Here is a 16,951-nt window from a genome sequence, read left to right as displayed (position 1 = left end):
CTTGTATATATTATTGCTTTTTTGCGTCTTTTCCCCTGAGTATCACTTCAAGAATTGTACTCCCTGATATGTTCATCTTTTGTGTATTTTACTTCCTACTATTAATGCCTTACGTTACGTTTTACTCATGTTATTTCCTTAAGTGCACCTTTGTGGCCTTTCATTACTTCAGTTGTTCCTGTTTCATGTTTTAATCTTCGTAGTATTGTTGATGAGGCCTGTATTGAGGTGTATCTTTTGTGTACCACATTAGAAGGCTGCTTACTCTTTAACCCCCCTTACACAATGCCCCCATGGGGCCTGTAAGGTGTGTTAAATAAATAAATAAATAAAAGCTAACAGAGAGTTTTAGTTTAGGGGACGCATGCAAGCGGCTTGCGTACGCAAGAACTAAGGGCGACGGTACTGGGCATGCGCAGACTCAGAGGTAGGGGTCTGCGCATGCGCATTACCGTCGCCCCTATATTTCTTGCGTGCGCAAGCCGCTTGCGTCCCCTAAACTAAAGCTCTATAATGTGTGTGCACGCCTAACGCTCACTCCAGCAGTGGACTTGGCTTCTCCGGTTTTGCGTCAAGACACGCTGCTCCTCCGTGGACTCTGGAACGTTTCAAACAGTGCGCACGCATGCCAAGCACGTGCCGTGGATAGCATGGACTGCACGACGGCGGCGGCAACAGCGACGGCGCCTCGGGGGGCGCGTATAACTGATATCACAATGAAATTCGATTCATCATCATCATCATCAGCCTATTTTACGTCCACTGCAGGACGAAAGCCTCTCCTTGCGATCTCCAGTTACCTCTGTTCCGCACCAACCGATTCCAACCTTGCGCCTGCGAATTTCCTAATTTCCTCACCCCCACTTGGCCTTCTGTCGTCCTCGACTGCGCTCCCCTTCTCTTGGCACCCATCCTGTAACCCTAACGGTCTACTGGTTATCTAACCTACGCATTGCATGGCCTGTCCCGTCCCATTTTCTTTCTTTTTTCTTTCGTCCTAATGTCAATTGGAATATCGGCTATCTCCGCTTTCTCCTTGATCCACACCGCTCTCTTCCTGTCTCTTAATAGAGAGGTTTAGCGTGTCCGGTATTCGGATAAACGCAGTTGGGGCGGAGCCATAAACGGGAGCGTCCTTTAGAGCGTCCTGCATGGTGCATCCACCTGGCGGCGCAAAGCTCAAACGGACAAAAGCAGCTAATATTGCTGTAACCAAGTCTATTCTACTTCGCTGCTGGTGTAAATTTTCGGCACTGGCGTAATTCTGTTGCTGCCAAAAATTTATACCCGCAGCAAAGTAAAATACACTTGGTTACTGCAATATTAGCTGTTTTTGTCTGTTCGAGCTTTGCGCCACCAGGTGGCTGCACCATGCAGGCCGCTCCCGTTCATGGCTCCGCCCCAACGCCCCAGCCTGCGTTTACCCGAATACCGGACACTCTAAACCTCTCTAATGTTACTCAGCGTTCGCGAAACAGATTTCGTTGCTCACGGTGAGCCGAACAGCACAAATCGACGGCGCTCGACAGCATGACATCGGGCGACGTGACGCGGCGAGGCCCCGAAATTAAAGCCCCTCCGTGACGTCCTCCGCTGGGCAGGGCGTCCGATCAAGGGGCTTTGCCGAAAATAACGCTCCGCACATGCATGCATGCGTGGGGTTGGAGCGTTCCCTCACACGTGCATTCATGATGCGAGTTCGTGCAAGCACGAGAGAGCGAGAAACACGTGATAAGTTCTTCGCCGCGTTCGATACTTAACAAATGGTTCTTCAAGAAAAAGAAGAAGAAGAACCTTGCTCGCCTCGTCTGCGTCTTTCGTGCGTCGTTATCGTGAGGCCGGGGTATGCTGCCGCCGTACGGAAACGCAGCAGAAAACGTCTTTTACGAGAGGCTTCGTCTATTTCATCCCGCGCACGCACCGCGTTATTGACGAACAATGGTCCAGCTCGACGGCTCGCTGGTACGTATGTGAAGTTGTGTGCCTCGTTTAAGGCACCCTTATTCTATCTACCCTCTCCCCCAGGGCAGAGTAGCAGGCTAGAGCGCAGAAACGCAGGGTCGACCGCTCTACATTTCATGTAAATGAAATTGGTCTCTCTCTCTCTCTCTCTCTCTCTCTCTCTCTCTCTCTCTCTCTCTCTCTCTATCTATCTATCTATCTATCTATCTATCTATCTATCTATCTATCTATCTATCTATCTATCTATCTCTCGCTCTCTCCCTTACTAAAAAGTTGTGCCCCATAACATATGCTTCCTTCTCATGTCAACTGTGCAACAAACACGGATCCTTCATCTTCTGCGACAATTAATTAATTTAGTTAGTTAGTTATTGAGTGAGTGAGTGAGTGAGTGAGTGAGTGAGTGAGTGAGTGAGTGAGTGAGTGAGTGAGTGAGTGAGTGAGTGAGTGAGTGAGTGAGTGAGTGAGTGAGTGAGTGAGTGAGTGAGTGAGTGAGTGAGTGAGTGAGTGAGTGAGTGAGTGAGTGAGTTGCTACGCTCTTGAGTGCATGCATGTCGCTATACCGAGGTTATGAAAAATATTTCACGGCGGGAACATGCAAAAACTGAGGTTTCGCGCGCCATCTTACCGAGGGACCAAAGCAAGGGACCCGGCTAATCGATCCAAACGTGCACATGCCAGTCTCTCTTAAAAAATGTTCAATCCCTGTAGGACGTACATGTTGCGCGACTGGTCTGTGTGCCTCAATTCCGTGGCGACTGCGAAAACAGTGAGAAAAGGCAAAAAAAAAATAACGCTCAGGTTCTGCGTGGCCACTCACTGTCGACGGTCTTCGCGGCTGGTATCGACGCAAAACTGGCAAGACCGCCTGTGGGAGGGGGGAAGTGGCGAGGATCCAAGGGTGGAGGGGGAGAACAGCAGAAGTGACGTAATAAGAGCATCATGCGTAGTTACGTATAGTTACGCTCCTCGTGGTTAGCATATGCGGACTCATTTCGCGGATTAGTTCGCTCTAAAAAAACACGGCTCGCGCCACACGTTGTTTATTTATTTATTTATTTATTTATTTATTTATTTATTTATTTATTTATTTATTTATTTATTTATTTATTTATTCAGTTTACCCTACAGGCTCGGAGGAGCATTGAGTAGGGGGGGGTTACAGAAAAATGACAAATAATTAACGCAAAGAAGGGAACTGCATAGTAAGAGAAACAAATACGTTTGTACATTGGAAAAAAAAAGAACACTGTTAAACATTGGAAAAATACATACAAATTCAAGGAAATACAATGGAAAACAAAGTCCAAAAACAATACAAAGGCGAATACAATACAAAGTCGTACAAAAAAGTCAAAGGAACATGTGAAGTTCCAAATGTTCACGAAATTTCGCAGGATCTTTTATTGAGACAATATTATTTGGAAGGCTATTCCATACTGCGATGGCGCGCGGTAATGCCGAGTTATTGAATGACTGTGTGCGGCCAAAAATGCGCCTGAAACTGAGATGATTATGAAGTCGAGTAGATGTGCGAGAAGGAGTTTCAAGCGACAGGCGGCTGGACCATGAGTTATAGTAGTATTTATGAAAGAGGCAGAGGAGAGCAACGGAGCGGCGGGAATCCAAGTCCGGCAGGAGAACATCGCGTTTAATTTGGGTAATGCTAGATTGACGACTGTAGTTAGAAGTTATAAAGCGGGCAGCACGATTTTGGATGGATTCCAATTTATCTATTAGGTATCGTTGATGAGGAGACCAGATCGAAGAAGCGTGTTCAAGTTGAGGACGTACAAAAGTTTGGTAGGCCTGTTGACGGATGGTAGATGGCGAGAGGTGCAGATGACGACGTAAAAACCCTAAAGTTCTGTTAGCTTTAGCGCATATTTTCTCGATGTGAAAGCTCCAGGCTAAGTTAGTAGAAAAAAAACGCCAAGATATTTGTAAGTAGAGTCACGGGGAACTTCCGATGAGCAGATTTTGTAAGGGAAATTAGGATATGATTTCGTACGAGTGAAGGAAAGAACGCAGCACTTAGATGTGTTAAGTGTCATTTGCCAACGGTCGCACCACTGATTAACTAGGTGAAGGTCATTTTGCAAAGTTAGGTGATCATTATGACAGTTAATTGTTCTGTAAATGACGCAATCATCCGCAAAAAGTCGTATGCAGGAGGAAATGTTGCTCGGTAAATCATTTATAAAGATTAGGAAAAGAAGAGGGCCTAGCACACTACCCTGGGGTACACCTGATGTTACAACAGACGTGGAGGAGTTAAAGTTATTCACAAATACAAACTGGTGCCGATTAGATAAGAAATTGCGAAGCCAAGATAATGTTAATGAGTCAATCTTAAGAGCACTTAATTTAGCTATTAGACGACAGTGAGCCACTCTGTCAAATGCTTTTGCATAGTCGAGAAAGATGCAATCAATCATTTTGCCGTAATTCATGCTATAATGTAAATCTGATGTAAATTCCAAAAGTTGGGTGTCACAAGACAACGCTTTACGGAAACCATGTTGATTTTGAAAGAAAAAGTTATTAGATTCAAGACGGTGGGATAAATGGGAGGCAATGATGTGCTCGAGAAGCTTACAACAAATGCATGTTAGTGAAATGGGGCGGTAGTTACCAGGTGAGTGCCTGTTTCCATCTTTGAATATAGGTGAAGTTTGAATATAGGAAAGTTTGAATATAGGTGATAGTTGCTTCAGGTGAATGCGAAACCATGGCCGGTATTAAAGTTAATGTCATCAGTTTTTATTCCAAATCGGCCATTAGCCCTCCATGATACGTCAAAATGGATCGAGCTCTGCCCATATGGGCGTGGCACCCGCCCCCCCATATGGGCGGGACCCGAACTATTCCGACCTATCACGAAGGGCTTTAACGGATGAGGGATTAGAAGGAAAGTGTGTTTCATCTGTTTGACAGGATCTTGGATTGTAGCGCGAAGTGGCATGGACAGAGACTATAAGCAGACAGGACAGTGGCCGCCCGTGTCACTTCACGCCTCAATCCAAGATCGCGTTACCGTACCAACTCGCCCAGCTTTCTGTCCTTTCGCATTGCATTTCTGTTTGACAGTGTTTTGGCGTAACCGAAGGTGCAAAATTGTTTGTGAGTGTAATGGCACTCGATGGGGTGGGGGGGGGGGGGGGGGGACCGTCAGCGGGGCTGCAACGCGTGCGCCACGCGCCTCTGCGTTAGAGGAAGAAGAAGAAGCGGGAACCGTCAGCCCGCGGCTTCGAGTTGTGCCCCCCGCAAAGCCTCCCTTCTCTTTGCTCGCGAACCGCAGGCCTTGTAAGCCGGAGGCGCACACTCCACGGGAAGGCTCGCAGCAGCCCGCGCACCGTCTCGGCATGTCCGCCAACGTCCCGGAGGGCGGCGTCGTGACCGCCTTGGTGGCGCTGTCGGACGTGGAGCAGCGCGAGCCCCTGTACGCGCCCTTCTTCGGCATCATGGGCGCCGTGTCCGCCATGGCTCTGTGCGCCCTGGGAGCCTCGTACGGAACGGCCAAGGCGGGCTCCGGTATCGCCGCCATGGCGGTGATGAAGCCCCAGGTGAAGGAACGCGCAAGCGAGATTATTAACGATGCACGATGGCGATCGATTGGTTATTTCTAATGGCACGTCCCCTTTGAAGCGAGGCCTCGATAACTAAATAGTCACCTAAGCGAGCTTGAGGTTATCGGGTTTTACAACGTCTGTTGCAGTCTATAGCGTTTTGTGTCTATGTTATTTCTCTTTACTGAAACATATTTCTCTTTGTGTTGTAAAGTTACCTGCTCCTGTAATGACCCCTGGTTCATCTTTTCCCTGGTTTTATTATCCATCAATTATAGTGAACCAGAATACTGGCGTTCTATGTTTCACTGTACCACAGACACTCCAAACCGGAGGTTCCGAAACTTTCTCATGTTGGGAGGAACCCCACCTAGGTGTTCCCCCACACGGACACGAGTAGAACGAAAAGATTTAGTACAAGACAATGGCGTTGTCTGCGCATGCATGAAACGCTTTAAAGAGACGTATTCCGTCCATTTGTCGCGAGGCGTCTTCTAGGCGTGTACAAAAGTACGTTTTCTGGCCGCCTTGAGTAGTCGTAGACGTTGTAGCCCGTTTTGGCTGGTCACAGACGTCTATAAAACGACTTGCGTGCGGCGAGGCTTGAGTCGCCCTTGTCGCTCCTCCTCGTGTCCGCGTTTACACGCCTGCCTTTCACTAACAATGGATGCCAGTGTCGATTGGCTTGCTCAGCTCTCAGTCACTCCGAGTCTATCCGACCTCCTTCTGGCGGAAAACGAAATTTATTTATTTTATTTTATTTATTTCTGAATACTGCAGGCCATTGCTTGGCCCAAGCAGGAATGAATTTACATTGTTACATAACCAAGAGAATAAAATTTACACAATGTCAGCAGCACACATATATCAAAAGAATAAACCAAAAGAATAAAATCGTCGTTTCCGCTCTCCGTCCGCAGCTGATCATGAAGTCGCTGATACCCGTGGTCATGGCCGGCATCATCGCCATCTACGGCCTGGTGGTGGCCGTGCTCGTGTCGAGCGGCCTGAGCGCCCACTACAAGCTGTACACCTCCTTCCTGCACATGGGCGCCGGCCTGAGCGTCGGCGTGAGCGGCATGGCGGCCGGGTTCGCCATCGGCAACGTGGGCGACGCCTGCGTCCGCGGCTGCGCCCAGCAGCCGCGCCTGTTCGTCGGCATGGTGCTCATTCTCATCTTCGCCGAGGTGCTCGGGCTGTACGGCCTCATCGTGGCGCTCATCATGTTCTCGCGGTGAAACAATAAAACGAGACTTAACGAGACTCGCGATTTTAGCGATTTTAGCGAGACGATTTTAGCAGCCGCGCCTGTTCGTCGGCATGGTGCTCATACTCATCTTCGCCGAGGTGCTCGGGCTGTACGGCCTCATCGTGGCGCTCATCGTGTTCTCGCGGTGAAACAATAAAACGAGACTTAACGAGACTCGCGATTTTAGCGAGACGATTTTAGCAGCCGCGCCTGTTCGTCGGCATGGTGCTCATACTCATATTCGCCGAGGTGCTCGGGCTGTACGGCCTCATCGTGGCGCTCATCATGTTCTCGCGGTGAAACAATAAAACGAGACTTAACGAGACTCGCGATTTTAGCGATTTTAGCGAGACGATTTTAGCAGCCGCACCTGTTCGTCGGCATGGTGCTCATACTCATCTTCGCCGAGGTCCTCGGGCTGTACGGCCTCATCGTGGCGCTCATCATGTTCTCGTGGTGAAACAATAAAACGAGACTTAACGAGACTCGCGATTTTAGCGATTTTAGCGAGGCGATTTTAGCAGCCGCGCCTGTTCGTCGGCATGGTGCTCATATTCATCTTCGCCGAGGTCCTCGGGCTGTACGGCCTCATCGTGGCGCTCATCATGTTCTCGCGGTGAAACAATAAAACGAGACTTAACGAGACTCGCGATTTTGACGGGACTCGCACGGGAAGACGAGCAAGACGGGACGCACAAATGCTCGCACTATGTGCCGACTGAAATTTTACTGCAGGCATACACTCTTGAAACGGTTGCACCCTTTGGGGTGTATGTTTGTCCCACAACGATAATCGTCATCTGCCCCTGCTTGCGCTTCCTTTCTTGAAAATGCGGCGCTCGCTACTTTCCTGTCAAGAATGCTATGCCACGCTGATAACGCGCATGCCGTTCGTGACTTGGAAGTATACCGAGCTCGCACCGTTAAAGAAAGGAAATGCGGGCAAAACAGATGGCGATTATTGTTGTGGGACAAGCTACGCCCCAAAGGGTGTAAACTTTTTTAAGAGTGTAGGCGCCGACTACGCGGAGGGGGGAGGAGGGGCCCGAGCCCCCTCCGAACTTTTTCGGAGGAGCCTACCACACCCACTCCCCTCCTCCTAAAGTGTCATTACCAGAGTTCTGTCACCCACATCACTTGAGATTTCTTTTGAGTTGCCTCTGCCTCTTCACTTAAAATTTTATTGTGATTAAAAGCTAACTGCGTCATTATCGGCGCGGACGTGCACGACTTTTAACTCGTACTTTGCTTTATTTCTGCACATCCTGGCAATAGGAGCGCAAACGTATTAGAAGCCCCCCCACCAGTGGCGGCTACCTCATCCGTACTTAGTCACTTCAACTTTTTTTTTTATTTCCGCTGTAAGCACCACGCACAGACAATTATTTCTAATGGTATGGATGGCCTATGCCTAGAGACTGAATATGTTGCTCTATGTTCACCTCGCTTCAAATTGCTTTGCGTGCTTTTTTGACCTCGGAAAAAAAAAAACTGCCGACTTCAGTGACCCCTTAGGCACAGTCTTTAATCAACGGCGTGTGAAATGCGCGTGAATGATACGTGCCTCACTATTTATTGCTTATCTTTCCAGTAAACAATGCTAACGACTCATTAAAAAAACATTCTAATAATTTACAACATTTATTAGGGATCGAAACATCGTCACTTGCATGCAGAGGTCATAAATATACATAATTCACTCAGTAACCAAAATGAGGCCAAGCCGGATGGACTCGAAATCAAAATTGATGGCAGTTATGCGTAGCAGCGCTTATACCGAACTCACATTAAAAAAACAAAAGAGGCTGCAGTTTTGCCGAAAAGGCGAAGCAGTATTAGTGATAGCGAAGTATAAGACTTATATAAGTATAAGACAATTAGACGAAGGAAGAGATGCCAGATTTTTGTTGGTGCGAGAGGGCTCAGGCTGGAAAATTGAACTGTCTCCTACACATGAGGTCTTATAAGTATTCATATAAGGCCGTCACTTCAGTGAACAATTCTTCAAGTCACACGAAGTTTCTTCAAATGAAATCCATAGAGTTTCGAAACCTAACATGCACGTGGTCGCTATGTCTCTTGCTTGTAGTTACTTACGGCACCTTAAGTTACGAAACCGAAATAACAAATTTTGTCGTTTATAGTGAACAAGCTCCGCTGCGCATTCAATAGTACTCGCTACCGATTTCTTGCTCGAATAGAAGCTGAAACAAAATAGATAATCAAAAAGTCCTACACAAAATGGCGGCTCAACAAAAAATAATAATTTTAGCATAAATACGAGTAAAGTAACGCAATTCAAGAACTTGCACAAGATTTCAAAACTAATTTGTAATAATACTGTAAAGACCAACCCAAATTCTAAAGAAACTGTAAAGAGTGGAAAATATTTTGTGTTTTAATAAAATTTCGCCGTGCGTGTCGCGCCAGTCGTGCACACAAAGCAGCATGGCGTTTGCCACTGACCACAAATAAAAACTAGCAGACAGCTTTCATAACACAGTTGTCGCGCAGTTAATAGCCTTTCAATGTGACGCTTCCTTTGACGTCTCTAAGGCGCGGGAATCCGCCAGTGCGGTAAGCTCCTCGTCAAGCTCTGCGTTCGCGAAATGTCAGTTGCCCAAGGCGTCATTGTTCGAGAGTCCGAGAGCTCGAGTGTCAGTCCGCGTCGCGGAGTTTCCGTTCTTTCGTAATTCCGAACGTCCATTTCTTAGCTTGTGGCCTTTGCTTCAGTAAACCGGGGCTATTCTTTGGATCCATCCCGGTCCGTTCGACTGGACACGCTCCTAGTAACGCAATCGACCCGGGTGCGATACGACGTACCGGTACGCCGTGCGTTGTTTGTCGACCGAGCACCATATCCCCGGGGGACAATAGCTGATCGTTTACCTATTACCCGTACGATTACCGACCGATATAACTTGCTTCACACTGATTTCGTGGACCTCCAAACGATAACAAGTGAGGATATGGTATAGTAATTTTCTACCCGCCGTGGTTGCTCAGTGGCTATGGTGTTGGGCTGCTGAGCACGAGGTCGCGGGATCGAATCCCGGCCACGGCGGCCGCATTTCGATGGAGGCCAAATGCGAAAACACCCGAGTGCTTAGATTTAGGTGCACGGTAAAAAACCCCAGGTGGTCAAAATTTCCGGAGTCCTCCACTACGGCGTGCCTCATAATCAGAAAGTGGTTTTGGCACGTAAAACCCCAACTATTATTATAGTAATTCCACCGGGGACTTGAACGTATTCGCTCGAGACGATCGTACACTACAGTCTCGTTCACCGGCCTGTGTCACAACTCTTCGCGGCCCACTCCCGACTAATCGTGCCTCGCATGCAGGGCGAATTTTTGTTCTCACCAATCGCCAATTTCCTCGCCTTTATTAAGCTTTCTGAGACCCCTATACCTGTAAACACGAACCGCAAGCGCATCGAACATTTGATAAACAAGCGTACGTGTTTTGCGATACACCGATCTTCAGTTCCGCGGTCACGTTCGATCGTGAACTCCTCCTACAAACTGCGCGTCGTTGCTGGTCGGCGCCTGGCGATAAGATAACGATCGCGGACCTAGCGACGTTCCTCTCTTGTGTCCAGAGCCTTGATTACGAGGTCATGGCTCCAGGCCGCGTCGTAATGCCTGCGTGAAGAAAAGAGCTGGTACAAGGAAACCCGGTGAGGCAGCAGCAGACGACGCGCCCTTCTCGATCATGGAGCCCTCTGGTTTGACAACCGCAGAGGCTCTGCGGCGTCTGCATCATAGCCTCAAGACGGAACTGCAACAGTTTATGGTGAGTGTTTCACTTATTGCGGAATACTGTCGACCCATCTATTGCAGACCGTTTCGAAGCAAAGAAATGAAATGATGTTGCGCATGCAACAGGGATGGCAGAAACACACCCGCTTACACGAGGATGCTTGAGGAATATATAGATGTACTTCGTTTCATAAATAGCATGCAACAACACTACAAAGGCTCTCATAGAGAGATCTCCCACTGATGCAGCGCCATCTATGAATGAAAGGTGTGCATCGTGTAATTCAATGTAAAATTAAGTCCCATACAGTCGAACGGCTCTACAGCAAAATGGCCTGTATAGCGAAGTGTTACTTATGCCCCAGCTGAATTCCTATCTTTCATGCGTATTGGGAATGCCTGTACAACGAAGACCACTACAACAAATTTGGCTGTACACCGAAGAAATTTAGGTTTCCCTGACAGTTGAATGATTGCTTTACACAGATGTCACCGATGTGTGCTCTGGTCTCGTGCTAACGGCAACGTTAGTGCCGCCACTTCACAGATGTGCTTATGTATGAATTAAGTGCTGCAGAAGTATTAGACTATCAGCCGTACCTGCTGCAGTCTTCCAGGAATCTCTCAATTCATGCATTGCTTGTTGTACTGCATCAGATGGTGCAACAGCTGACGAATATGTTGACATGATGATGTAGGTTCAACTAATGACCTACGACATCTTCAAAACCATCCAGGGCAGAAAGGACACGAATGTCAAAGAATGTAACAGTGATGAGTATCCTGTAAACAAACAAAAGCATTTTGACGACAAGGGAGGTGATAGTGGCATTCGATGATCTCTGCTTTACTGTGCGTATCTCCTGCGTTTCGCCGTTGAGCACGCCTTGGACCACGATGCGGTGTGTCTGGCTGCTGTCACACATTATTTTAGGCAAAGTGTGCATAAACAAATTAGCGACTTACATCATTAAGCCCCTCTCGAACTTATGTTGAACAAAGGCTTTCTTCTGTTGAACATGCTTAGCATGCTCTATTGTGGGCGGTACATTACACGTCTACAACTTTGTTCGACTGTACTTTGCAACTGTACGACTGTACTTTGATGTCGCTAAATGCGACGTAATTGTTGCATGGAAAATGTCGCAAATCTGAACCTATCTGCCATCAAACAAGCGGAGTGGCACGTTTACACAACGGGCGGCCATGGCAAACCGTTTGGGCTCACGACCAAAACATAGTACATCGCATGCTGGAAGCACAAAGGTTCACGAATGGTGTACGATTTTACGCAATCTTACCCCACAAGATGTGCTTGTAGCATGTGAAGTAGTTATTCCGTTAAAAGCATCCAAAATCAGGAACGACTGCTCTGCGACGTCTCTTAAGTTAAATATGACTGCACTGCAGTGTGAGGCTTCCATGACCGTACTACTTACAGAGCTTCTGCGGCACTGCCTGCTAAGTGTGAAACATAGTTTAGCGACAACATCAGACTCAAGTGAAGTATATATGTATCTTTTGTATATAAGGGTACCTCTGCTGGATGCACCATGTTAGCTTCTGAGAAAGGGGCAGCAGCACTGAATCTTGTCTGAAGTCGCTCCACTTTGCTGCGTGCTGAGCAGTTCTCATGATGAGTAGTTGCTTAAGAGGTGCACCTCTGAGCTGATGCTTAAAGGGCTTGTTAATGATATTGGCCAATAAACAGCTTTTCTTGTGAAGATTAAGGGAAGTGTTGAGGGCACATTACGGTGTGGACCAAGTGAAGATTGAGAGAGAGTGTGTACTATGTAACAAGAGAGTAGTCATGCTGACACTTACGCGATGCCACTTAGGTGTCTGTTAAGGAAAATGATTAAGCATTCTCAGACGTTCGGACTCTAACAAATTTCAGGCTGGTTCAGGGACGGCCATAGGACCACGCTCATGTCTGCATTGAATGTTGGCCATGGATAGCACTTTGGGCTGTGGAGGCATAGTAACGCAGACAAATGATAGGTGAATAAGCTAGGGCTAACAAGGGTGCATCCTTCCATTATCGTTATTGACACTTCGGGTGATGTCGGAATGATTTCAATATGTATGTTTAGTTTGGAACCTACATCATGTTTGGTGATAGACATATAGCTCTGCAAAATCATATCAGGAGCGCACACACCATTCTTAACCACAATCTTGCGTAAATTCCTGCCAAACTATTAGCTGTGCTTTTCGGATCACGTGAGCGAAGTGCCTAGAAGAACACGCTATATTAATTTATTTGAGATTTGAGGTCTCAAGAAATTGCAATAGCAGGAGTGGTTGTTGCAAATGTGCTGCGGATTGCATGCAACTTGTGAATGGACATTTTCCTTTGTATCTCTTTCACTTATTCGCAGAATCTCTTGCTTTTGAGACAAAAACGTTTGCTTGTGTCAAAATGTTTCCAGCTGCATTGTATGTGTTTCAACTAGTTATTTTTTTGCCACACTTCTCATGGCCTTCTTTGTATTGTCTTTCAGCGTAAGGAATGCCAGGTGACGTGGCTCGGGGAGTCATTCCACCACAACAACCCGCACTCTATATTCCGCTGGCCAAGCGTGGTGTTGTTGCTCTTCGAAGTGGTGGCGTTTGTGGTGGCCTACTCCCTTGGAGGGTGAGTGCTCATTTTGGATGTCTAATTGAGGAGTAGCCAATGAAATATATTTCAGATTGCTTCATCCTGTTGCTCTCTCGAACAGAGAAAAAAAAAGATATTTGTTTATGGATGGTTCATTGTGCCTTGGCAGCAGGATATAAAAAAATGTGTTGCAGCAGGGCAAGATGTGTTTTAAACTTGCACATTCAAATGTTTAAAACTTGCAGATGTCCCTCGCTTTGCTCTGTTACCATAAAAATGTGCCTCCCACACTGGCAGATCTGCAAGTGGGCCCTGGAGGCTCGGCTACCCTAAACATTTAGCATTACACACGGGGCACATTCAATCGTGATCAAGCCCGATTGCGATCCAATTTCTTGGTTGCAATTGGCTTCCTTGCACAGACTGAGAAAAGTAGCCAATAGCGTCAAAGAACGAATTATCGGATAAAGTAGTAAATCTAAAATCTTTATCGCCGATATCATCACGTTACAAACATATGCAGCGTAACAATACAAGACCAAATACGTAAAAGAGTGCCAGATCAAATAAACAAAACCAGAAACAAGGCCCGCATGTGCACAGGGATTATGAAAGGGGAAAATTCTCCTTCACACGACCGTATCATGAAGTACAAATGAAACACATATGACGAGTTTCTTAGAAAGAAAGCTTGTACAGCAGTACAAGCTTCAAGTGGTGGTAGACAGTGGTTTGCTACAATCTAGCTAGTTGCTAGCTATATTGGCGCTAGCTGCTGTTGATAGCTAGCTGCTGTTGGCATGAAAGAAAGATGTCTAAAAATGTGGCCTTGCAATGAAAGCATCTGACTGGTAGAGCTGGGAGGCTGTGGTGTGATGCAGCCATCGGGCTTGTGTTTCATTCTTATTGAAGAGGTCTGGATTGATACAAGACAGGAACCATGAAATGACTCAAATTAGTCGAACAGGAATGAGTCAAAGAATGCTTGACACTTAACGGCAATGTCAGATTGACTATCTTTTTACAGCGCCGGAAGAAACAGGCAGGAATTGTTTTACATGCGGGCTGGTTCTATTGCAGGGGACCCGTGTTGGTTGGCGACTCTCTCTTCCTCATCTGTGTGCTGGCGCTCAATGTCATCCTCGTGATCTGGGAGACAAGAATACGTCACATGGAAATGAGGCACCGCGCCCAGGCCATGGTCAACACGTTGGCCAGTACGTCACCCTTATCCTGGCTTCTGTTTGCTAATTGTCACTACTCGGACAAGTTGCATACCTACCGCCTGCTTGAATTGTTGGAAGGATGCTCAGCAGATTAGCTATGTTGCACAGATTGTATGACAAGCAGTGCGCGAATCGACGAGAACAACTAAGAAAGAACATAGGATGAGGGATTCATCCTCGTCTGTTTGCCCACTGCTTTCAATCTATGACTTCTGTCATACCAAACTGTACTTTGGGACAGCCTAAGAATTCGATAGAATCTCTGCCAAAACAAAACAAAAAACAACTGCCCTTTGTGCCTCTGTGCTCCGTAACATAAATCCAGAGGGACACTAATATTGCAAAAAGTTTGTTGTTTATTTCTAATAAGAAGGACCCCGCAGGCCTAGGCAACATGTAGGAGGGATTCAAGCGGGGCAGCTAAGTTGGAAGCATGTATAAATTTTAAGAGTATCTGGGTACAGGTGTGGGAGCTTGTCCATGTATGGTAGGCTTCTGGGTTCGCAGCCCCCATCCACGCCTCGGAAAGGCGACGCTTACAGTCTACGCCTGTCTACCTAAACAGGTCCAGATGAGGTGGCAGACATCCATTCGTTCCACCGGGGTTGAGCAATGGGGGCAAGCTTGCGGGCTTTGGCTGGAGTCCGCTCTCCAGAATGCAATGACCGCCGGAGTGAAATACATTGTTTACCTTTTCCAGGCCATCACAGAAATTAGCAATGTAATTGGTTCATGCATCGACTCAAATTCTCAGTGCAAGGTGAGACAGCGGTGTAGCCAGTGCATTCTTAGGTTGCTACCGAGTACAGTTACATAACTCATTCGAAACCGTTTTAAAGCTTGAAGAGTGAAATACGTTGTTTACCTTTGCCAGGCCATCACAGAAATGAGCAATGTAATTGGTTCATGCATCGACTCAAATTCTCAGTGCAATGTGAGACAGTGGCGTAGCCAGTGCATTCTTAGGTTGCTACCTAAGAATGCACTTAGGTTGCAAGGACCTAGTCAAGCTGCTGTTTTGCAGCTTTTCGTTCTTGCCCTAGTGTTCTTTTTCTGCTGTAAAAAAGAATGCTGAAATAAAATGAAATGAAAATGAGTACAGTTACATAACTAATTCGAAACCGTCTTAAGGTATTGAAGAGCACAACCCTGCTTCAGGTGCTGGTAATTTTTTTATAGAATTATCATGAAAAATGTGGCTTTTGAACATGAGCTGTTGAGCATAGTTCTCAATCTTTGTTTGTATGCAAATAGGCACATAGATATGCAAATAATGTTGCAATGAAACGTGAGACTTTTCTTTCTGTTTTACATTTGCACTTGCACTGTACTGTCGATGGTCTCCCAGGTTTTGTGGTTGCCATCCTTTAATTCAGATTCTTTTACTACACAAGAAAGTTGTGCAGAATTTTCCATTTGGGAATGCTCTTGAGTTTTCGATACAAAAGACGGCTTGCATGTGTGTTTATGGATGCCATACTAGCATTCCATTCGCAGCCTCTGCTGTACTGCTGAAGGTAGTTGGAGGATAAGCTGATTGGTTCATCGTTCAGCAATTCATCAAGCTAGTGGTTGCCACCATGGCACGTGCATTGACATAAAATGCAAGTCATCTGTTTCTACTTTTTTTTAATGAACAATGACTACCCTTGGGTCAGAAGTTTCTGCAGTCCACGACATCACGGGGGAGCCAATTAGGAAGTATATACATAGCATATATTGCCGTTTGCATTTTACCGTTACACCATTTTGTGGCATGCCCAACCACTGCTCTTGACAAACACAAGGTGTTTTAAATGCGAGAGCAGTTGTTTGCCTCCATATAACCACTTTTCTGAACCCGAGTTGCTAGCCTCGATGCCATGCTGATGCCCACAGATGGCAACACAATACTTTCTGATGTGCACACATTGTGTGTGTCGGAGCAACATCATCACATGATGACGCTCTGCTGTGCTGCTTGTGGTGTTCGTGATGAAGATGACAGTGGCATTGAATGTGATAATTATGTTTTGATCCCCCATGACAGTGACAAAAAATAATGATGACATTGATGTTGACACTGCCCACAATGCTATGAAGTCCAATGTGATAATGATGATGATTATGGCCATATGATCATGAGTCTTTAGGTGACTGCTTATTCAAATGCCCTTGTGATTTTCCACACTTATTCACCTTTCCTTTGCTCTTGTTTGCAAAGACACATTGGGCCACGGGAGCGGCGACGAGGCGCCCTGGAGCACCTCAGACTACGCCCCGCTGTTCCAGCCAGCATCGCCATGCATCAGCCTGCAGTGGGCTGTGCGCGACGACAAGCTGGTCAATGTGCCCGTGCACCTGCTGGTCGAAGGGGACGTGGTGGTCATCAGGCCTGGACATCAGGTGCCAGGAAAGTGCAGCCTGCTCACAAAGGCAAGTCACTCTGGATTGGCTTAGCTTTGGCTCGTGGCTATTGCCATCTGGGGGCTTTAATTTAAATGTTGTCTCACTTGAATGTAAGGAACAGTGCATTGCGACCACAGAGAAAAAGGATTAACGAAGGGCTCTCGCCGTATCGCTATCTTCACAGCAAGAAAATT

At 46.7% G+C, this 16,951-nt stretch overlaps 2 protein-coding genes across 4 annotated transcripts in view; both read left to right on the top strand.

The window, feature by feature from the left end:
* Window positions 1–1,804: 1,804 nt before the first annotated feature.
* On the top strand, window positions 1,805–6,794 carry LOC139048507 (V-type proton ATPase 16 kDa proteolipid subunit c-like). The gene is made up of 3 exons (XM_070522908.1): window positions 1,805–1,962; window positions 5,264–5,528; window positions 6,452–6,794. The coding sequence occupies exons 2-3, from the start codon at window positions 5,328–5,330 to the stop codon at window positions 6,767–6,769; spliced, it is 519 nt and encodes a 172-aa protein (XP_070379009.1). The 5' UTR covers window positions 1,805–1,962; window positions 5,264–5,327; the 3' UTR covers window positions 6,770–6,794.
* A 2,428-nt stretch (window positions 6,795–9,222) lies between these two features.
* l(2)k05819 (transmembrane protein 94-like protein l(2)k05819) overlaps window positions 9,223–16,951 on the top strand; it is a 65,869-nt gene continuing 58,140 nt past the window's right edge. For all 3 annotated transcript variants that reach the window (XM_070523743.1, XM_070523742.1, XM_070523741.1), the window contains exons 1-5: window positions 9,223–9,357; window positions 10,382–10,575; window positions 13,046–13,179; window positions 14,224–14,360; window positions 16,573–16,784. In XM_070523743.1, coding sequence (XP_070379844.1) covers window positions 10,495–10,575; window positions 13,046–13,179; window positions 14,224–14,360; window positions 16,573–16,784 — 564 coding nt within the window. In that variant the 5' untranslated portion in view covers window positions 9,223–9,357; window positions 10,382–10,494. The remainder of the gene's footprint in view (window positions 9,358–10,381; window positions 10,576–13,045; window positions 13,180–14,223; window positions 14,361–16,572; window positions 16,785–16,951) is intronic.

This window comes from Dermacentor albipictus, chromosome 8, assembly GCF_038994185.2.
Source record: "Dermacentor albipictus isolate Rhodes 1998 colony chromosome 8, USDA_Dalb.pri_finalv2, whole genome shotgun sequence".
NCBI lineage: Eukaryota > Metazoa > Arthropoda > Arachnida > Ixodida > Ixodidae > Dermacentor > Dermacentor albipictus.
The sequence above is the reverse complement of the archived record's forward strand: the minus strand, read 5'-3'. Positions and strand labels throughout refer to the sequence as shown.

Excerpts from the sequence above, each read along its gene's own strand:
- LOC139048507 (XM_070522908.1), top strand. The coding sequence starts at position 5,328 with ATGTCCGCCAACGTCCCGGAGGGCGGCGTCGTGACCGCCTTGGTGGCG. Across the intron at positions 5,529-6,451 it reads TGGCGGTGATGAAGCCCCAG|CTGATCATGAAGTCGCTGAT; the intron begins GTGAAGGAACGC and ends CTCCGTCCGCAG.